Source organism: Mustelus asterias, chromosome 19, assembly GCF_964213995.1.
Source record: "Mustelus asterias chromosome 19, sMusAst1.hap1.1, whole genome shotgun sequence".
Classification (NCBI taxonomy): domain Eukaryota; kingdom Metazoa; phylum Chordata; class Chondrichthyes; order Carcharhiniformes; family Triakidae; genus Mustelus; species Mustelus asterias.
The window spans coordinates 81201868-81225641 of NC_135819.1; the positions used below are offsets into that span (position 1 = coordinate 81201868).

Below are 23774 nucleotides of genomic sequence, written 5' to 3' on the forward strand. Positions count from 1 at the left end.
GACATTTATCAATCTCATTTAGAAGGCCATTATTTTTGCTGTTGTTTTTTTAAAAAACACCCTGACACAGATTTCCAATGCCAAAATTTTGCCATAAAATAAAAAACTATGCTCATTGACTGCCAATGAATTACATCCAAATAGATTCCATAAAAGGACAAGTCACTCTTGTAATTTTCACTGTAAAAGTGTCAGTGCAGTTTCACACTGCACCGCGGTACATTGTTCTATTGCAGGGATATGTAAGATGGGACTAAACTTGCCTTACCCTACACACCAGCCTGCCAAAATATAATGCACTGAGTTATCAGTGTGCATTAATTACAAATTTCATAGAATCTGTTACACCAACTTAATATAAAAAAAGAACTCTTATCAAAATGTTGAAAACTGGAAAGCAGTTTCTGATGAACAAGGATATTCAATGAAGAAAGAAGCCGCACGATGCTTATACTTGTCTGTTGTTCGGTTCATCAACAGTGTCAAAAACCTATTCAATTTCAGAAGGATGCACAGGTTCTGGTCAACAGAAGGATGGATCCTAGGCAGCGCGTGTGCCAGTGAAGACTGGCATTGTTAGCCAATAGTGTGTGTGTGTGTGTGTGTGTGTGTGTGTGTGTGTGTGTGTGTGTGTGTGTGTGTGTGTGCGCATGTGAAAAATTACCCCCATCCTCCCTCACATTGGTGTGTAACCAACCATAGCTTAGATGTTACATGTGCTGATATTAACAGACTAAAGCTTCATGCAGTCATGTGACATTCTTCTGTCCACTATGGCCAATAACCCACTTACTTCAGCGGACAAAGGAGCGCCTGTGTGCTAAAGAGCAAAAGCGGAAGGGGGAAATTTGACTTTGGCGACATCACAGAACTGCCAAGAGCAAATTGGCAGCAGGTTTTGCACCTGGCCAGATGTTCTCTTTGGTCATTGGCTTCAGGTGAGGCGCCACTCAGCTGATTTATCATCACCCATTTTGTGTTACTGACAAAGTCCAATTTCACCGCCATCACCTGCACTAACCTTGCCTGGTGCCTGCAATAAATTTGGCTGATTCTAGATACCAATGAGTGGGTCAAATAACCTGTCCACAGTGAACCCGGTATCAATATTTCAAACTTTACTTCGAGTGACAGTTTGTGTAAAAAAAAAAATCAGATCATATTCTCAGAATGAAGAAAGCAGTCTGTGGTTGCTGGAGAATCCCACTCAAATCAAATCCAATTTGAGAGTCCTCGTCGGTCACTGTCGGTCATCACTCTGAAGTTGTCCTGCACAAAATGAGCCCTTTCAGTGTACAGGGTTGGACAGTATGCTGTGACAGAGGGAGTTGCTTGCTAAAAAGCTCTTGTGCTGCTTGAGTTTGTTGCTAAGCCGTATTCACAGTGCCTGGGGAAACTGAAACCACCCCACAAACTCCAGAGTTCCGAACGCAATGTCCTTCTCTAAGAGACCTGTACATCTCCGCTCTCGTGTTTGGTTCTCCTCAGGTTACCTTTCATCTTGACAAATTCGGGCGCGTTCTCCTGTTTCTCCTCAGCATCCAGCTTCTCCTGCTCAATCTGAAATCACATTACACGGTCAGTAACACAGCTGCAGTCCACGTCACACAAACAAAAACCAAAAATGCTGGAAAATCTCAGCGGGTCTGACGGTATCTGTGGGAAAGAATAGAGCCAACGTTTCAAGTCTAGATGACCCTTTATCAGAGCTCGACACTGCTCTCACCCGCGCCCAACCCATTCCCCCAGATTACTGCTCTCACCCCCTCCCCTCCCTCCCAGAACCAGGCTAGGGTCCCCCTTGTCCTCACTTTTCACCCCACCACCTCCCAGAAGTCACCATATTCAAAGGATAAAAAAAAGGCACTGATGAAGGGTCATCTAGATTTGAAACGTTAACTCTATTCTCTCCCCGCAGATGCTGTCAAACCTGCTGAGATTTTCCAGCATTTTCTGTTTTTGTTTCAGATTCCAGCATCTGCAGTATTTTGCTTTATCCTTAACCCTTTTAAACACAGCTCTGATCAAAATTCCTGCAAATTTAATGCTTCTTCTGAAAGCTTTTCAACAACTTTCATTTATATAGCATCTTTAACGTTAAAGTTCATTTATTAGTCACAAGTAAGGCTTACATTAACACTGCAATGAAGTTACTGTGAAATTCCCCTAGTTGCCACACTCTGGCACCTGTTCAGGTCAATGCACCCTAACCAGCACGTCTTTCAGATTATGGGAGGAAACCCACGCAGACACAGGGAGAACATGAAAACTCCACACAGACAGTGACCCAAGCTGGGAACCGAACCCGGGTCCCTGGCGCTGTGAGGCAGCAGTGCTAACCATTGTGCCACCATGTAGTCAATTGTAGTCAAATATCTCGATGCAGACACATTTTCAACCAAAATATTGACTGATACTGATCTACATGAGGAGATGTTAGGGACAGGTGACCAAAAGCTTGGTGAAAGAACTAGGATAAGTAACATCTTCAAGAGGAGAGAGAGAGGGTGGCAAGGTTTAGGGCGGGAATGCCAGAGCTTAGAGTCCTGGCAGCTGAAGGCAAGGTTGCCAATGGAGGGGCGGTTAAAATTGATGATGTGGATGAGGCCAGAATTAACGATCTCAAGAGCTGTGAGTAACTCTTAACAGCATTCTCAATAATGTTTCAATTGCACATCAGAGGGATCATAACTTCAATACAAAAACCTTAACATTGCAACAAGCCAGTATCTGATGGAAGTGACAGGTTAATAATTCAGGTGGATTTATCCCCAGTTCTCATGAAGGATCCCAAAAGGACCATCAGCCTATTTTTTCTCTTCCAACTTCTGGCTAACCTGCTTTTGCAGATTTTATCCCATATTTCCCACCTTCATTCAATATGGCTGATCTGATGTAACTTCAAATTCACAATCCTGCCCACCCCCGATAACCTTTACCCTGATAACCTTTCATCCTCTGCTTATCAAGAATCTATCAACCCACCCATCTATCCCATCCATTGACACTGTCTACACTTCCCGCTGCCTCGGCAAAGCAGCCAGCATAATTAAGGACCCCACGCACCCTGGACATTCTCTCTTCCACCTTCTTCCGTCGGGAAAAAGATACAAAAGTCTGAGGTCACGTACCAACCGACTCAAGAACAGCTTCTTCCCTGCTGCTGTCAGACTTTTGAATGGATCTACCTCGCATTAAGTTGATCTTTCTCTACACCCTAGCTATGACTGTAACACTACATTCTGCACTCTCTCCTTCTCTGTGAACGGTATGCTTTGTCTGTATAGCGCGCAAGAAACAATACTTTTCACTGTATAATAATACATGTGACAATAATAAATCAAATCAAATCTAATCAACTTCTGCCTTAAAGATATCGAAAGCCTCTGCCTCAACTGCCTTCTGAGGGAAAGAGTCCCAACATCTCACCCCCACCCTCAGAGAGAAAACAAATTCTCATTTCTGCCTTACACGGGCAACCCCTTATTTTTAAACAGTGAGCCCTAGTTCTAGATTCTCCCACAAGAGCAAACATCCTCTCCACATCCACACTGTCAATACCCCTCAGAGTCTTACATGTTTCAATCAAATCGTCTCTTACTCTTCCAAACTCCAGCAGATATAAACCTAGCCTGTCCAACCTTTCCTCATTTGATAACCTGCCCATTCCAGCTATTAACCTAGTAAATCTCCTTAGAACTGCTTCCAATGCATTTACATCTCTCCTTAAACAAGGAGATATAGAAATACAGAGAAACATAGAAGATAGGAGCAGGAGGAGGCCATTTGGCCCTTCGAGCCTGCTCTGCCATTCATCACGATCATGGCTGATCATCCAACTCAATAACCTGCTTTCTCCCCATAACCTTTGATCCCATTCGCCCCAAGTGCGATATCCAGCTGCCTCCTGAATGCATTCAGTGTTTTGATAGAAGGATATACTCAAGATGTGGTCTCATCAAAATGCTGTATAACTGAAGCATAACTTCCTTACTTTTGTATTCAATTCCCCTCGAAATAAGCGATAATATTCTATTACCTTTGCCAATTACTTCTTGTACCTGCAGGCTAACCGTTTGCCATTCATGCACTTGGACACCCAGATCCCTCTGCATCTCAGAGCTGGATTAACTTCACAAAACAGTGTTCTTCCACTTCTCCACCACCAAAAATGCATTCTTTTGGTGTAAACATAATACACGTGTGACAAGTGTTCACTGGCATTAATCCTAAAATTCTGCTCACTCTGCTTTGGGCTGTACAAGGTCTGCTTATCTTTTTAAGAAGGTTTAGTTGCTGATTTGACAATCCGGCAGCGATGCTTGTGTTTGGAAAGTAATCTGCATTTGTTTTTAATTGAAGCAACATACAGCTGTTTGTGAGACATTCTTGGCAGGAAATGGATTATTCCCACAATGGACGTCATTTTGCCATCGTTAAAAAACGAACAAACGCCTCTGGTAGAAACAGGGAAAGGAAATAAATAAGTAATACTTTCCACTTGGTCTGGCAAGGATGGATTTGAACTAAAAAAAAAGTTCAAAAGAAAATCATTAATTCTGTCTTCCCAGTCTCCAAATACATCTAGCATGGAAAATCTGTCTGCTCAACTTCAGCACTGTGCTGGAAACTCTAAATATAGAGAGGGATACAGAAAGAGCCTTCGTGAGCTCGATTTGGCACTGATACAGCAGTAATTAAGCCATTACATTGGGCACAGATTTAATCTTAATGGAGGCTTCATATCATTAAGTTGGATCTGTCCATTACAGTGTTTTAATTATTATTTTTGCTGGCTTTCGCACCTGGTCTAGCCTCTGTTGACGTTTCATTAACTCTTGCTCCAAGTCTGATTTTTTCAGAGCTTCTTCCTCTTTCTTCTGTTTGACGACTTGGTCTCTCTTTCTCTGCTCCATCACTCGTTGCAACTCCGGTTTGTTTTGAGGAGCAATTCCCCTGAAAAGTAAAAAATTCTACAAGTTACAGATCCACAAGTTACAGATCCACAAGTTACAGATCCACAAGTTACAGATGTTCCGCAAGTTACAGATGTGGCACAAGAAAACAAGCAACAATTACTGCAAAGATGCTGAGTGACTAACGGGTCTGCAGCGAGGGTCCCTCTTGGTTTGATGTTCTGTGATGTTGGCTATGTTGTAATATGCCTTACAGGGATAGCAGCATGACATCACTGGAGCAGGAAGTGTGTCATGCGATCTAGTTTTAGTTTCACTTTTGCCCGTGAGCAGTGCACAGACAGCTCTGCAATTGATGTCTTCAAGCTTTCTATCCACATATATCTGTTTGCATGTGCACAGTCCAAATAAATGGACCCATGGGTGGCACAGTGGTTAGCACTTCTGCCTCACAGCTGCAGGGACCTGGGTTCAATTCCAGCCTTGGGTCACTGTCTGTGTGGAGTTTGCACGTTCTTCCTGTGTCTTCGTGGGTTTCCTCCAAGTGCTCCGGTTTCCTCCCACAGTCCAAAAATGTGCAGGTTAGATGCATTGGCCATGCTAAATTGACCGATTGTGTCCAAAGAAATGTAGGTTAGGTGGATTATTTATTTTAAGTTTATTTATTTATTGGTGTCCCAAGTAAGGCTTACATTAATACTGCAATGAAGTTGATGTGAAAATCCCTTAGTCACCACACGCTGGCGCCTGTTTAGGCACACTGAAGGAGAATTTAGCATGGCCAATCACATAACCAGCGGGTCTATCAGACTGCGGGAGGAAACCAGAGCACCTGGAGGAAACTCATGCAGACACGGGGAGAACATGCAGACTCCGCACAAACAGTGACCCAAGCCGTGACTCAAATCTGGTTCCCTGGCACTGTGAGGAAGCAGTGCTAACCACTGTGCCACTCATGGTAGGCCATGGTAACCATTAGTCATGGTACAATGCTCTTTTGGAGAGTCAGTGCAGACTTAATGGGCGGAATGGCCTCCTCCTGCACTGTAGGGAATCTGTGATTCTATAATGTATTTACACAATCCTTTATTCATGCTAACCTGGGCCACAATATCACCTTTCTGAAATAGATGATGTTTTACAATTTGATTCCACCCCATGCAAGTAGAAAGGTAATCGTTATCACACCTGCAATAAAAATTAAATGCAAAATCATCACGGTTTGGGGGAGTTTTTTTGGTAAATTGATTTTTTGGAATAATCTGATGCAAATACAAGTTGCATTCTTTGTTGCATTGTTGCAGATATCTAGTTCATAATTCGTATGTTTTAGAATACAATTTTTCATTTTAGGAATTAGAGTTTTAACTAAAGAAAAGGTAAATAGGGATGGATAATAAATGCTGACTCAACCTCTGACACTCACACCCATAAAATAATTAAATAAAAGGAAATCTGATATTAAGCAACTGATTTAAATTCAACTCAAGGAAGATTGAGTTTATTACACTTAAAAACTATCCTTTGTTTGTCTTCCAAAGCCAGGGTTTATAATGATACAATGAGTAATCCACCTCTAATCTTTTAATGGAGCCAAAGACTCTGGAGGAAGAGTCACAAAGCTCGATTAGCAATAAAATTATTTATATGGGTTACAGAATCAAAGGGTGGCATGGAAGCTTTAATGATTTGTTTATATTTCTGTTTGAGAGTATCCAAGATTATGTCATGATGTCATGGATACAGGATGTGGGTGGAGGTGCCACGTTCCTTTGTGTTAAATTTATCTCTGTGTTACTTTCTGACAGAAGCAGGAAGTTCAGTTCAGTTGAGCTTGGGTTTCGTGAAGGAAAAGCAGCTGAAAAATTTGCTACAGTTCAAAGCTCGAGGAAGAAATCTATGGTGGTCCTCACAGTGCCTTGTGGCAGAAAGCGGTCAGCTTGAATAGTCTAAAAGTGTATGTCCAAAGCCAGGACAAGGAGCTGAAGAGTCCACAGTCATGAGGTCTTTCAAGAAAATTGGAGGATTGATTAGCTGAAAGCTAATGTAATGATCTCCATGTAATTGTTACCTTGAGGAATAGTTGGAATACAAAGTAGAATAAAAGTAAATTCTGGAGGGCTGTGGAGGGATTGATCCCTGGAGAAGTAAATAAGCATTCAAGATTTCACCTGATAAGGGAGTGTTGAAGTGAAAGGAAGAATTGAGTTTACAGCCTAAGGCTTTATAGTGTTAAATTAGTGGTGCTTGCTTTGATTAATTTATCTTTGCTTATACAATAAAGTTTGTTTTTGGTGAAGAATGTGAAATCTTGTGGTAGGTTTGTCGATCAATTGTTGGGTGTTCGGATTTCTTCTTTAAACATGAGCAGCCCCTACCTCCCAGGATTGTGACACTATTTAATCTTTTTATTGGGATCCAGGCATTGCTGACGAGGCCATTATTTGTTGTCCATCCCAAATGACCCTCGAGAAAGTGGTGGTGAACTGCCTTCTTGACCCACAGCAGTCCATATGGTGCAGATACAGCTGCAGTGCTGGTACGAAGAGACCATTGGGAGGGTACCGGCTGCAGTAAATATTACAAAAAGGTGGCACTAGATGGGCAAATTCAGCAATCTTGAGTTCCCAACTTTGAACCGCACTCGAAGGGAATGCATGCCAGAGAATGAAAGTTCTATCAATGATTCCATCTCTCAGTTCAAATGTGGCTTCATGTCTCTGATTCTTTTCAAGATTCTGTAATGATGAAGTGTTGGAACAAAAAACTGAACAGAAACATCTCTAATTACATGAATTATTTGCCATTTCACTGCCTTCGAATGTAGTAATGACAATACTAATGGGGTGGCACGGTAGCACAGTGGTTAGCACTGCTGCCTCACAGTGCCAGGGACCCAGGTTCGTATTCCCAGTTTGGATCACCGTCTATGCAGAGTCTGCATGTTCTCCCCCTGTCTGCGTGGGTTTCCTCCGGGTGCTCCGGTTTTCTCCCACAATCCGAAAGAACAAAGAACAAAGTAAATTACAGCACAGGAACAGGAGCTTTGGCCCTGCAAGCCTGCACCGACCATGCTGCCTGATTTAACTAAAACCCCCGACCCTTCCGGGGACCATATCCCTCTACTCCCATCCTATTCATGTATTTGTCAAGACGCCCCTTAAAACTCACTATGGTATCTGCTTCCACTACCTCCCCCGGCAACGAGTTCCAGGTACCCATCACCCTCTGTGTAAAAAATCTGCCTCGTACATCTCCTTTAAACCTTGCCCCTCGCACCTTAAACCTATGCCCCCTAGTAATTGACTCTTCCACCCTGGGATAAAGCTTCTGACTATCCACTCTATCCATGCCTCTCATAATCTTGTAGACTTCGATCAGGTCGCCCCTCAATCTCTGTTGTCCCAGTGAGAACAAACCAAGTTTCTCCAAACTCTCCTCATTGCTAATGCCCTCCATACCAGGCAACATCCTGGTAAATCTTTTCTGTACCCTCTGGTACATGCTGATTAGGTGCATTGGCCATGCTAAATTCTTCCTCAGTGTACCCGAACAGGCGCCGGAATGTGGCAACTATGGGAATTTCACAGTAACTTCATTGCAGTGTTAATGCGAGCCTACTTGTGACTAATAAATAAACTTTAAGACTTTTACTAATGCAGCTAACCTTCAATTAATTTGGTTCAGATACTGTGAAATGAAAAGTTTGGCCACGGAAGCGAGTAACACGTTAATCTGACGAGAATCAGAACTTTAGCCCTCTGAGCAGAATGTTCATTCCTGCTCATTACAAGAACAGACAACAAAACCCAAAACTCACCCTGATTGCTAAAGAATCAATGAAGAAACTAACATAATGGTGCTTAATGTTAAATCACAAGCTCCTGCTCTGCGTAAATGCAAGCCAATAGGGTCAGATTTCACATTGCAAAATACAACTGGGACGCTCACGTTTTCTTTCATGTTCGGCAAGGGAGAAACATTTTAAAGTATATTTATTACTCACAAGTGGGCTTTACATTAACACTGTAATGAAGTTACTGTGAAATTCCCCTAGTCGCCACACTCCAGCACCTGTTCAGGTGCACTGAAGGAGAATTTAACACGGCCAATGCATCTAACCAGCACGTCTTTCGGACTGTGGGAAGAAACCGGAGCACCCGGAGAAAACCCACGCAGACACGGGGAGAATGTGCAAACTCAACACAGACAGTGACCCAAGCCGGGAATCAAACCCGGGTCCCTGGCGCTGTGAGGCAGCAGTGCTAACCACTGTGCCGCCCTATATTTATAACACTTTTAAGAAGAGTGTTATTTTACTCTCATGTATTTAAACATGTTTTTAAAAGTACATACTAGTCAGAAAACGTTACTCAAAACATTTTTCCTGTCTGAAGGATTTTATTTACAAAACTCAATCTATTTGTCTCAAATTATAAAGAATGCTACTTTGCTTTATCGTCACTGAAGAAATGAGCAAAATTCATCGATGGAGCTGTTTTACGTTGGTGTTATTTTCATTCTGATTCTGGGAGTCTGGCACCAATGAGCTGGCTCCTGATATTTACACGATTAAACTCAATTCACTCTTCCAGGTGGCAGGAAAACAGAAAGTGGAGCTACTTTTATACAGTTGCCATGTTAATTCAAATTTCAGAATTCCTACAGCGCAGAAGGAGGCCATTCGGCCCATCAAGTCTGCACTAACTCTCCGGCACAACATTTTACACAGGCCCAACCCCCGCCCTATCCCCGTTACCCCACATATTTACCCCATAGTCCTACACATCTTTTGACACTAAGAGGCTATTTAGCTTGGCCAATCCACCTAATCTGCACAAACCCACGTATGTTATAACGTAACCAGTGGTAACATTGGATCTGTTATAATATAATCCATGGTAACATGCTGTGAGGGTCAGCTGACCAGCTGGTCCGATATAAATGAGAAGCAGATGTGAAATTTGGGGAGCTTGGATGGCCCAGGGTGTGGCTTCATATGTTGGAGTAATGAAGCTGGGTCCTTGGCGCTCTGAAGCAGCAGTGCTAAGCACTGTGCCACCCTAAGTGCCACCGTGCCACAGCTATGATGGGCTGAATGGTCTCTTTCTGTAGCACAATTTCGAAGGTAAGAAAGCCAATTCCCAGTATTTACTGCACTAAATCTGGTTCTTCAGTCATGCTGATGTATTGATGGTATGGGGATCTATACTTAGCAATGTTATGGTCACTGATCTGCTTGTGTCTCGAATAAAGTAAGGCCAATAATAAAGCAGCTTAAATCTCCCCTCTGCTATAGATATCTGGCTCAATCTCCTCAAACCCTCACCCCTCTAAACATGTGCAGAACCTCCTCTTCAGTGTAGTCACAGCAAAAGAACAAACGAAGGTCCCAGGAAATTCATTCCCATCGGCTAACAAGTTCCAGGTTCACCTTAGAGATTCCGTTGGGTACAGAGGTGCAGAGTCCTCCATGTGGCCCGTTCTATCCAATATCTAATGATGCAATAGTGTAGCCCAAGAATGTAGTGGGAACTCCTGGTGATTTGAACGGGATTTTGAAACTTTCAACACCTATTTGTGTCCTCATCTCTCATGGAATGAGACACTTAACAGCACAATGCCAGATATAAACTACTCTGCTTTCTCTGCAGGGAGCAAGTGAGCAGACCCAAAAAACAGTTCAATCTAATTGCTCAACATCATCCCTCAACTTCATTTCTGGAATTAGAACAAGCCCCATGCTCTGTCCCCTGGGGGTGAGCTGACTTGCTTTACCTTTCGATTTAGCTAACTTCTAACCAAACAAACTGATGTGGTTCATTTTACCCTCCAGCGGTGGGTTCCCAGACTTGCAGTTTGCCCTCTCTCGTGGGCTGTCCACTTGCTACATGTTTTCAGCCTATCCCTCTCCCCTATCTCTGTGTTCCCAGCCAGTGGGAGCGCAGTCTCCAGCTTCCTCTGTCACTGAATGATTCACCAGGTCAACCTGCCAATCAAATCACCTCTCTCTCATTCCCTGTAGTGCAAATCTGAAGAAAACATCTGCTTCTATTCGCAAAAGTGACAGGGGTGGTGGGGTGGGGTGGGGGGGGGGGGGGGGGGGTGCGGTAACTCTGAATAATATTTCTGGTTAGAGACAAATGGACCTCATTGGACCAGTTCAGGTATGAGCTGCGACACTGTATAATGGGCTCACCTGGATTTAATATCCATTGAATCATAGAAACCCCACAAACCCCAGAAGGAGGCCATTCGGCCCATCAAGTCTGCACCGACAACAATCCCACCCAGGCCCTATCCCCGTCACCTCAAATATTTACCCCACTAATCCCTCTAACCTACGCATCCCGGGACGCACTGAGGGGCAATTTAGCATGGCCAATTAACCTAACCCGCACATCTTTGGACTGTGGGAGGAAACCGGAGCACCCGGAGGAAACCCACGCAGACACGGGAAGAACATGCAAACTCCGCACAGACAGTGACCTGAGGCCGGGAATCGAACCCAGGTCCCTGGTGCTGTGAGACAGCAGTGCTAACCACCGTGAGGCCATGCCGCCCACCTTTGATTCTGCACAGCTTTTAAACAAAAACTTGTACCAGTTGGCTCATTTCTAAAAACACATTACTTAACCCAAAGGCCTTTCAATAAAATATTAAAAATTCCAAGATGTGTGCATTGCAACCATAAATTCCAGGATAGCTTTTTGTCATTGCTGCCCATACAGAGGGGGAAATCCCGTGGGAGGGTTGCATGACCCTTAGTCAAACCTTCCGCTAAAATCAATTAGGGTAAATCAGGCGGGATCCGGATGTGATCCACTTGGACAGGAGATTCCTTTCTGTCTTTTCGTCAATATAACACCCAACCATTTGAAAAGTAGAACCATCTTTAGGTTAAATCGTCTTCCGTGCAAGTGAGAGGAAACCCGTTTCTCAGGGCTGAATTTTCCTGGCCCAATGTCATGAGGGGTGCCCCACCTCTCCCTGCCATGCCCCCCTCTCCCTGCCATGCCCCCCTCTCCCTGCCACCATGTCACATTGCTCAATTGGCCAATTAGGGGCCACTGCCCAACCCCAGAGGCATTTTGCCCACATTGGGACAGCCCATAGCAGTTAAATCCTGGCAGCCACCCAGTGGACTCAGGGGGGGATCTCCTTGATGGGAACTCCATTGGCCATGGATGGGCACCTTGGCAGCATGCCCACTGAACAGCAACGGGGCCGCCAGTGCACCACAAACCCCAACCCCCCACCAACTCCAATTGCCTGCCTGGCTACAGCATTCTCCTTTGAGGCTGCACCTTACATTAATGTGGCCTCTCCCTGCAGCTCCAGCCTCAGGAAAGACAGGTTAATGATCTTGATTGGCTGCCCTATAGGGCGAGAGGGAGTGATTAGATAATAACATTGAATGTTAATGGAAGCTGCCACGTCTCCCTCTTGTTGGAGATGGTGACTGTCTGGCACTTTTGTGGCACAGATCACTTGTCAGCTCCAGATTAGATATTGTCCAGGTCTTGCTGCATATGGATGTGGACAGATTCACTATCTGAGGAATTGTGAATGGCATTGAGCATTGTACAGTCACTTGCAAACATCTCCACTTCCGACATTACGATGAAAGGAAGGTCATTGGTGGAGCAGCTGAAGATAGAATTATAGAATCTCTATAGTGCAGAAGGAGGCTATTTGGCCCATTGAGTCTGCACCGATTCCCCGATAAGCATCCCACCCAGGTCCTAACCCCGTAACCCCACGCATCCACCCCACTAATCCACCTAAACTACACATCTTGGGACACTAAGGAGCAATTTAGCATAGCCAATCCACCTAACTTGCACATCAAGGGAGGAAACTGGAGCACCCGGAGGAAACCCACGCAGACATGGGGAGAATGTGCAAACTCCACACAGACAGTGACCCGAGGCTGGAATCGAATCCGGATCCCTGGCACTGAGGCAGCAGTGCTAACCACTGTGCCGCCCATCACGATGGTTGGGCCTGGGACATTACCCCGGGGAACTCTTACAACAATATCCTGGAACTGAGATGATCGATGTCCAACAAACAAACTATCTTCCCTTGTGCTCGGTTTGACTCAAACCAGTGGAGAGCCTTACCCCCGATGCCCACTGACTCCCGTTTCACTTAGGTTCATTGAATCTCAAAGATCCAAGGATAACATGGAGGATACTTCATGGTCATACATTGGTCCACAAGTTGTTTGCAACCTCGCAGTTGTGAAGCATGAGCTGCAGTCTGCCGCTGAGCAGATACAACATCAATCAATGCCAGCAAGGGACCCATCAGTCAGATAGACAATAAGCACAGCTGGATCACATGCTGGAATGTTTTCAATAGTGGCGCTGGCATTCGTTCTTTGACACAACAAGGATGAAGGGCGGAACAAAATTTTGCTGGCCCATCAAGCCTGCATCACACGCATGATGCCCTGACCATGGAGATGATGCTTGTCACATCCCTGTGGCCATGGAGAAGCAAACAAAAACTAAGGAAAACCCCAAAATGGGAAAACCATGTGGGAAAAGCTCTCTGGCTTCTTTGGGGGATTGAAACCAGCCTTGGCTATAATGTAAGAGTTGGTTTCGATGCAGTTGGAGATATGTTTCAGAGGAACATTGCGAGTGAGACCAGACCATCTGCTGCGAAGGTGCTTTTGAATAGAGCAATAACCCATGGGAGCTCCCAGACTCCAGCAGTGATATCCAGCTGGAATCCCAGGATCAGGCGGGTGGATCACACATTGCTGATAAATCCCTACTTACAGCTCCCTCTGGAAAAGAAGGAGACAGGAGAAACCAGTGGAACAAGTTGGTACTTGCAGCTGGAAGCAGACAGCCTATTCGTGGCACTTTGCCACCTGATGAGATAAGCACCACCTGAAGCACAAGCAATCTCCACATTAACTCTTCCGAATGCAGTAGCTGTTCACATTGGTTTGTTACAGCTGAAACTAGGCACTGTTCACACAGGACAGTTTCCTGCTGTACACTCTGTTTTGGGCTGAGATTAGAGTGTGGGCGGCACGGTAGCACAGTGGTTACCACTGCTGCCTCACAGCGCCAGGGACCCGGGTTCAATTCCCAGCTTGGGTTACTGTCTGTGTGGAGTTTGCACATTCCCTCCATGTCTGCGTGGGTTTCCTCCGGGTGCTCTGGTTTCCTCCCACAGTCTGAAAGATGTGCTGGTTAGGGGCATTGACCTGAACAGGCACCGGAGTGTAGCGACTTGGGGAATTTCACAGTAACTTCATTGCAGTGTTAATGTAAGCCTACTTGTGACTAATAAATAAACTTTAAGATTAGTAAACAGCAGAAAGTTTATCCACAGTGTTTAATTAATTCTCATGGAACAAATTTACAAAAGTAAAATGGAAAATCCAAGTATTTTTGCAGTAAAAAAAATTCATCGACTTGGGGATCTTGGTTCATTTTTCTCCCCCGATTCCAGAGTCTCATTTTTGTTCAGACTGACTGCTTCAGCACGGTGAATGAATCAGTCCTGGGGCCACGGGGTTTGAGTCAATTCTATACTGGGCAGTGTATTCACCCATTGAGCCATCAGGATGGGTTCCCCAATGCTTCTACTCACCATCGAGATCAGGTTTCAGAGCAGCTGGTCTGCACTGTTTCCTGGAACCTCCCTCAAGTCAGGAAGAATTTCCTTTCACATGACAGAAATGGCGTGTCGCTGGAAGGTATGTTCATTTTCCAGCCAATAACACAGAACGGATGGGATAAAGAGAGATAGACATTGCAACAACTTTCATTTATATAGCACCTTTAACATAGGATGGGATTTTCCTGCCTGCCCTGCAGAGGTGGCTCGTCATTGGCCACTGGCAGGGGAACACCATTGGCTACAAGACGAGAGATGAAATCGCTGGGCCTCTGACGCAAATCTTTGTCTCGTCACTGGACACAGGTGAGGTCCCAGAGGATTGGAGGAAAGCTAATGTGGTCCCTTTATTTAAGAAGGGTAGGAAGGATAACCCAGGTAATTATAGGCCGGTGAGCTTGACGTCCGTGGTAGGGAAGCTGTTGGAGAGGATTCTTAGAGATAGGATGTATGCGCATTTAGAAGGGAATAAACTGATTAACGATAGTCAGCATGGTTTTGTGAGAGGGAGGTCATGCCTCACTAACCTGGTGGAGTTTTTTGAAGAAGTGACTAGAATGGTTGACGAGGGAAGGGCCGTGGATGTCGTCTATATCGACTTTAGTAAAGCGTTTCACAAAGTCCCTCATGGTAGGTTGGTGCAAAAGGTTGGATCTCATGGGATAAAGGGGGAGGTGGTTAGATGGGTGGAGAACTGGCTTGGTCACAGAAGACAAAGGGTGGTAGTGGAAGGGTCTTTTTCCGGCTGGATGCCTGTGACTAGTGGTGTTCCGCAGGGCTCTGTATTGGGACCTCTGCTGTTTGTGATTTATATAAACAATCTGGAAGAAGATGTAACTGGGGTGATCAGTAAGTTTGCGGACGACACGAAAATGGCTGGACTTGCAGATAGTGAGGAACATTGTCAGAGGCTACAGAAGGATATAGATAGGCTGGAAATTTGGGCAAAGAAATGGCAGATGGAGTTCAATCTAGATAAATGCGAAGTGATGCATTTTGGTAGAACTAACTTAGGGGGGAGCTATACGATAAATGGCAGAACCATAAAGGGTGTAGATACGCAGAGGGACCTGGGTGTGCAAGTCCACAGATCCTTGAAGGTGATGTCACAGGTGGAGAAATCATAGAAATCATAGAAACCCTACAGTGCAGAAGGAGGCCATTCGGCCCATCGAGTCTGCACCGACCACAATCCCACCCAGGCCCTACCCCCACATATTTACCCGCTAATCCCTCTAACCTACACATCCCAGGATTCTCAGGAACAATTTTTAACCTGGCCAATCAACCTAACCCGCACGTCTTTGGACGGTGGGAGGAAACCGGAGCACCCGGAGGAAACCCACGCAGACACGAGGAGAATGTGCAAACTCCACACAGACAGTGACCCGAGCCGGGAATCGAACCCGGGACCCTGGAGCTGTGAAGCAGCAGTGCTAACCACTGCGCTACCGTGCCGCCCAAGGTAGTGAATAAGGCATATGGCATGCTTGCCTTTATAGGACGGGGCATAGAGTATAAAAGTTGGGGTCTGATGTTGCAGTTGTATAGAATGCTGGTTCGGCCGCATTTGGAATACTGCACCCAGTTCTGGTCACCACACTACCAGAAGGACGTGGAGGCTTTAGAGAGAGTGCAGAGGAGGTTTACCAGGATGTTGCCTGGTATGGAAGGGCTTAGTTATGAGGAGAGATTGGGTAAACTGGGGTTGTTCTCCCTGGAAAGACGGAGGATGAGGGGTGACCTAATAGAGGTGTATAAAATTATGAAAGGCATAGATAGGGTGAACGGTGGGAAGCTTATTCCCAGGTCGGTGGTGACGTTCACGAGGGGTCATAGGTTCAAGGTGAGGGGGGGGGAGTTTTAACACGGATATCAGAAGGACATATTTTACACAAGGGTGGTGGGGGCCTGGAATGCGCTGCCGGGCAAGGTGGTGGAGGCGGACACACTGGGAACGTTTAAGACTTATCAAGATAGCCACATGAATGGAGTGGGAATGGAGGGATACAAAAGAATGGTCCAGTTTGGACCAGGGAGCGGCGCGGGCTTGGAGGGCCGAAGGGCCTGTTCCTGTGCTGTATTGTTCTTTGATCTTTGTTCTTTGCTACCAGCGGGATCTTCTAGTCCCACCAACGTCTATGGCGTTTTGTGTGGCTCACCCATCCCGCCACTGGGGAACCCGCCACGGGGCATCGCTCTACAGGACAGGAACATCCGCCAGCAGGAAGGGCTGGAAGATTCTCCCCATTGCTGGAGATTTGAGTCATGATACAATTCAGATTATGTATCTACCTTTTCTGGTTTATTATAAGCTCTCGGTGGAGATCCTGGTGATTTTTTGATGTCTTCACGGGGTTGATGAGTTTTTTCGGTTTAATAAGTTCTGCACCATCTTCATCATCGATATAGTCTGGTTCAGCCATTGTGCTGTTCCCAAAACCCTGCACCTCACGCTCCAACTCTGGCTTCTCACTCTCTGTAAAACAAAATCCAAATAAAAACTAATTCAGGTCTGAATAATCCCAAAGTAATTTTACTATATTTGAATGGCTCACAGCAGCAGATGGGATGTTTGTTTCCTCTAGCTGATAAATTTGCATAAATTCCTTTGTATTCCACTTTAACCAGCCTTTGTTAATCAGTTTACTCGAACAAATACATAATCAGCAGCCGCAGAATTGCACCGAACCACAATCTGTAATTTACAGGCCCGGTATATCCCCCACTCTACCATCACCACCAAGCCAGGGATCACCCCTGGCTCAATGAAGAGCCATGATGTGGAGATACCGGCATTGGACTGGGGTAATACCCCAATGAAGAGCGCAGGAGGACATGCCAGGAGCAACACTAGGCATATCTAAAAATGAAACAAAAACAGAAAATGCTGGAAAATCTCAGCAGGTCTGACAGCATCTGTGGGGAGGCAATAGAAGATTTAAAGTTAAAGTTTGAAGTTTATTTATCAGTGTCACAAGTAGGTTTACATTCACATTGTAATGAAGTTACTGTGAAAACCCCCGAGTCGCCACACTCCTGCACCTGTTCGGGTACACTGAGGGAGAATTTAGCATGGCCAATGCACCCTAACCAGCACGTCTTTCGGACTGTGGGAGGAAACTGGAGCACTCGGAGGAAACCCACGCAGATAGAGGGAGAACGTGCAAACTCCACACAGTGACCCAAGTTGGGAATTGAACCCGGGTCCCTGGCTCTGTGAGGCAGCAGTGCTAACCACTGTGCCACCATGGCACTGTGCCAACTTTGAGTCTAGGTGACCCTTCGTCAGAGCTAAGAGCAAAGGACTCAGCAGAGATATTGCTCCCCCCATCCTCATACTATGAATCTCTTCTGATTCTCTTAGCATTGAAGAAGGGTCATCTGGACTCAAAGGTTTGCCTGTATTCTCTCCCCACAGATGCTGTCAGACCTGTTGAGATTTTCCAGTATTTTATGCTTTTGTTTCAGATTCCAGCTTCCGCAGTAATTTGCTTGTACCTAAACACGAGTTGTCAACCTGGTGAAGCTATTACACAGAACTACTTGTATGCTAAGCAGCAAGTAATAGATAATTCCATAACAAACGGATCAAATCCAAGCTCTGCAGTCCTGCCACATTCAACTGTGAATGGTGATGGACAATTAAACAACTCACTGGAGGAGGAGAAAACTTCACAGATATCCCCATCCTCAATGATGGAGGAGCCCAGCGCATCAGTGCAAAAGATAGGGCTGAAGCATCCGCAGCAATCTTCAACCAGAAGTGCTGAGTGGATGACCCACCTTGGCCTCCATCTTAGCTAAGCTGTTCCAGTCCAGCTACAACACAGGCATCTACCCGACAATGTGATAAGTTGCACAGCTATGTCCTGTACACAAGAAACAGGACAAATCCAACCCGGCCAATTACTGCACCATTAGTCTACTCTTGATCATCAGTAAAGTGAAAGAAGGGGTCACTAAGCTTCTGACCTCATTACAGCCTTGGTTCAAACATGGACAGAAGAGCTGCATTCCAGAGGTGAGGTGAGAGTGACTGCTCTTGACATCAAGGCAGCATTAGACCGAGTGTGGCATCAAGGGGCCCTAGCCAAACTGGAATCAATGGGAATCAGGGGAAAACCTCTCCATTGGTTGGAGTCATACCTGGTACATAGGATGATGGTTGTGGTTTTGGAGAGTCAGTCATCTCAGCTTCAGGACATCTCTGCAGGAGTCCCTCAGGGTAGTGTCCTAGGCCCAACAAACTTCAACAGCTTCATTAATGACCTTCCTTCCATCATTAGGTCAAAAGTGGGGATGTTCATAGAACATAGAACAGTAGAAAAGTACAGCACAGAACAGGCCCTTCGGCCCACGATGTTGTGCCGAGCTTTATCTGAAACCAAGATCAAGCTATCCCACTCCCTATCATCCTGGTGTGCTCCATGTGCCTATCCAATAACCACTTAAATGTTCCTAAAATGTCTGACTCCACTATCACTGCAGGCAATCTATTCCACACCCCAACCACTCTCTGCGTAAAGAACCTACCTCTGATATCCTTCCTATATCTCCCACCACGAACCCTATAGTTATGCCCCCTTGTAATAGCTCCATCCACCCGAGGAAATAGTCTTTGAACGTTCACTCTATCTATCCCCTTCATCATTTTATAAACCTCTAATAAGTCTCCCCTCAGCCTCCTCCCACTCCAGAGAGAACATTCCTAGCTCCCTCAACCTTTCCTCATAAGACCTACCCTCCAAACCAGGCAGCATCCTGGTAAATCTCCTCTGCACTCTTTCCAGCGCTTCCACATCCTTCTTATAGTGAGGTGACCAGAACTGCACACAATATTCCAAATGTGGTCTCACCAAGGTCCTGTACAGTTGCAGCATAACCCCACGGCTCTTAAACTCCAACCCCCTGTTAATAAAAGCTAACACACTATAGGCCTTCTTCACAGCTTTATCCACTTGAGTGGCAACCTTTAGAGATCTGTGGATATGGACCCCAAGATGTCTCTGTTCCTCCACAGTCTTCAGAACCCTACCTTTGACCCTGTAATCCACATTTAAATTAGTCCTACCAAAATGAATCACCTCACATTTATCAGGGTTAAACTCCATTTGCCATTTTTCAGCCCAGCTTTGCATCCTATCTATGTCTCTTTGCAGCCTACAACAGCCCTCCACCTCATCCACTACTCCACCAATCTTGGTGTCATCAGCAAGTTTACTGATCCACCCTTCAGCCCCCTCCTCTAAGTCATTAATAAAAATCACAAAGAGCAGAGGACCAAGCACTGATCCCTGCGGCACTCCGCTAGCAACCTGCCTCCAATCCGAAAATTTTCCATCCACCACCACCCTCTGTCTTCAATCAGACAGCCAGTTACCTATCCAATCGGCCAACTTTCCCTCTATCCCACATCTCCTCACTTTCATCATAAGACGACCATGGGGGACCTTATCAAATGCCTGACTAAAATCCATGTATATGACATCAACTGCCCTACCTTCATCAACACACTTAGTTACCTCCTCAAAAAATTCTATCAAATTTGTGAGGCACGACTTGCCCTTCACGAATCCGTGCTGACTATCCCGGATTAATCCGCCTCTTTCTAAATGGTCGTAAATCCCATCCCTATGAACCTTTTCCATCAATTTACCAACCACCGAAGTAAGACTAACCGGTCTATAATTACCAGGGTCATTTCTATTCCCTTTCTTAAACAGAGGAACAACATTCGCCATTCTCCAGTCCTCTGGCACCATCCCCGTGGACAGCGAGGACCCAAAGATCAAAGCCAAAGGCTCTGCAATCTCATCCCTTGCCTCCCAAAGAATCTTAGGATACATTTCATCAGGCCCAGGGGACTTATCGACTTTCAGTTTATTCAAAAGTAAAAATATGTTCGCCGATGATTGCACCATGTTCAGCACCATTCGCGACTCCTCAGGGACTGAAGTAGTCCATGTTCAAATGCAGCAAGACCTTGGCAATATCCAGGCTTGGACTGACAAGTGGCAAATAACATTCATGTCACACAAATGCCAGTCAAAGACTATCACCAATAAGAGAGGATTTAACCATCACCCCTTGACCTTCAGTAGCATTACCATCACTGAATCCCCCACTATCAACATCCTGGGGTTACCATTGACCAGAAACTGAACTGGACTAGTTATATAAATAATGAGGCTACCAGAGCAGGCCAAAGGCTAGGGATCCTGCAGCAAGTATCTTGCCTCCTGATGCCCTCCCCCCCCACCCCTCCCCCCACCCCACTCCCTCCAAAGCTTGTCCACCATCTACAAGCACAGGATTGTAATGGAATACTCTCCACTTGCCTGGATGAGTGCAGCTCCAACAACAGTCGACACCATCCAAGACAAAGTGGCCCGCTGATTGTTACCCCTTCCACAAACATTCACTCCCTCCACCACCTACGAACAGTGGCCAGAGTGTACCATCTATATGATGCACTGCAGGAACTTACCAAGGTTCCTTAGGCAGCACCTTCCAAACCCACGACTGCTACCATCTAGGACAAGGGCAGCAGATACTTGGGAACACCACCACCTGGAGATTCCCCTCCAAGCCACTCACCCCCATCCTGACATGCAAATATATTGGCTGTTCCCTCACTGTTGCTGGGCCAAAATCCTGGAACTCACTACCTAACGGCACTGTGGGTGTACCTACACCACAGGGACTGCAGCGGTTCAAGAAGGAAGCTCAGCACCACCTTCTCAAGGGCAATTAGGGATGGGCAATAAATGCTGGCCTTGAATGCATTTTAAAAAAGAATCCTTCCAACGCACACCAATTGCGTAGTGGGAGAGATTCCTGGTCAGCTGGCCATCCGTGTGATGGAAGGAATGTCGGAGCTTCTAACATCACTATAGACTACAAGATGCAGGTAAAAAGTGACTGGTGCCTCAGCAAGTTGGTCTCCCTGGGTGAACTGTAACACACGAGTACCACAGCCTCGGTTTCATTGTCTATTTGCACAGAAATGCCCAAAATATCAGCTTTGACTGCGGCCAATCACCTGGAACTCTTGTTATTTGTCACACTAATAATTCTCTCTTTTTGAAAGCAACTTTACAATAAACTAAAAGACACAAAGGTTCTCAAATCCTTTCACTCTACTTCCAAACCCAGGCATCTCTAATTTATAAGTAAGTATAAATTTATTTATTAGTCACAAGTAAGGCTTACATTAACAGTGCAATGAAGTTATTGTGAAATTCCCCTAGTCGCCACATTCCGGCACCTGTTCGGGTCAATGCACCCTAATCGGCACGTCATTCAGACTGTGGGAGGAAACCGGAGCACCCGGAGGAAACCCACACAGACAAGAGGAGAACGTGCAGACTCCGCACAGACAGTGACCCAGGCCGGGAATCGAACCCGGGTACTCGTGTGTGGCAGCAGTGCTAACCACTGTGCCACCGTGCCGCCCCATCACTGAATTTACTCTGCACATTGTCCGGCCGTTCACGCCAGTGGGATTCTCCAGTCCCGATGTGGTGAATGGAGATTTGGCTGAGCGCCAAATTCTCCGTCCTCTCTGGCAGCGGCGGCAGGGCGCGAACGGCTGGAGAATTCCGGCCAATTACCTCCGTGGACAGGGCTGCACGTCAGACCCGAATCTTGGAAACCTACAAAGGTGTTTTGTCCAAGTTGGAAGATGTCACCCCAGTCAAATGATCCCAAAGATGTTTCACTTTTGTCTGGTAAGATGGAAAACCAGTAAACAAATAATTAAAGAAAACAGCTCATTGCCATTGCCTGAAAATGCTTTGATATGTGTCACAAACTGCCCGGTAAACAGTTATAAAACATTAGAGAAAGTCATCCTCAGTATTCTAACCACTTGTTTTACTGTCTCAACAGGAAGTTGGCCAGTGTTCTCTTTTATTTAAAAAAAGCCAGCATATTGGCTCTGAAGCCATTGTAAAAATCCTTGTAGCACAAAGAATGTATGGAATGGTCTGCAAATATAAAAAACTCGCTGAAATTTACTGTGAGAATCTGTCTTGTAACCTCTGACAGGAAAGTTGGATAACCTGTTTGATTCTTGACAATTTCCCCCAAGGCTTTCAGCATTATTTGCCTCACATCAAGTTAGAGATGGAAGCAGAATTTTCCATAGGCAATTTGGAAAATTTGAGGCATTCATTGGTGATTGTTTGGTTGAGCTGTGGGCTGCGCCAACTACAGTCTCCACTTTTGCAAACCTCCACAATCTGAATACTTGACAGTCGGAGTCATAATGACACAAAGTGAGGCCATTCTGCCCATTGAGTGCCTGACAGCTCTCAGTAGAGCAACTCAAGTCAGTCCCATTCTCCCGTTCTTTTCCCGTAGCCCGGCAAATTTATTTTGCAAAGTGCCCATCCGAATTTTCTTTTGAAATCATTCATTGGCTGGAAAATTCCAGCCCTGCAGGCTGGCAGGATATTCCGTCCCGCCAATGCGAATGGAGATTTCAATGGTTTACCGGCACGGTGGTGGGAGTGGGAAAATTCTGGTCATCGTCTCCGCCTCCAGTACCCTCACCTCATCTTTACTTTTCACTTTTAAAGGGAGCCAATATGTTGGTACAACATTGTCCCCCATTGCCAGCTCTTTTGTTTGTGGCCATAACCTTCTAGCCCACTATCCTCTCCAATAATGTGAACAAGTAGGTTGTCTATCTAGCACATACCCCTCTGTTAAACATTGGAGGAGAGTGGGCACAATGTTCAAACTGAAAATGTCTCCAAATCTGGCAGTTACTTGTGTAGAACAGTTCGACAAAGGTGTTTGTGTGCAGGGAAGCACTTACTGGAAGAGTATTTAGGGAGGTTTATAAATCCTGACTGGTTGGAGTTGGCGACATATAAACTTAAAATAAATCTAGGACCCTAGTTTCCACACAGAATCTCTCGCTTCCCTTTCCCCTGCTTAACCAAAACCACACACACACATTTAACAAATTTACTTCACATCAAAAACAGCCACAAAGCTGCTGGATTTGTTCCATTGCCACTTTGTTTTTAAAGCTTATTTATTAGTATCACAAGTAGGCTGACATTAACACTGCAATGAAGTTACTGTGGAAAATCCCTTTTGAAGATTGTACTTTGAAATTATTAGCATTTTCAAAATCATTGACATTTTTTCCTCTCCATAGTCTGATTAATTTATTCCCCTCTGCAGACTATCATAGAT

General features: G+C 45.4%; 1 protein-coding gene across 3 annotated transcripts in view; it reads right to left on the bottom strand.

The window, feature by feature from the left end:
• Positions 1-1096: 1096 nt before the first annotated feature.
• The window catches only part of fam107b (family with sequence similarity 107 member B), a 158717-nt gene continuing 136039 nt past the window's right edge, over positions 1097-23774 (bottom strand). For 2 of the 3 annotated variants that reach the window (XM_078235995.1, XM_078235996.1), the window contains 3 exons: positions 16857-17040; positions 4806-4956; positions 1106-1560 (listed from right to left, as the gene is read on the bottom strand). In XM_078235995.1, coding sequence (XP_078092121.1) covers positions 1444-1560; positions 4806-4956; positions 16857-17040 — 452 coding nt within the window. In that variant the 3' untranslated portion in view covers positions 1106-1443. Of the gene's footprint in view, positions 1561-4805; positions 4957-16856; positions 17041-23774 lie in introns of all 3 variants that reach the window. The other variant, XM_078235997.1, reaches the window with a different exon arrangement.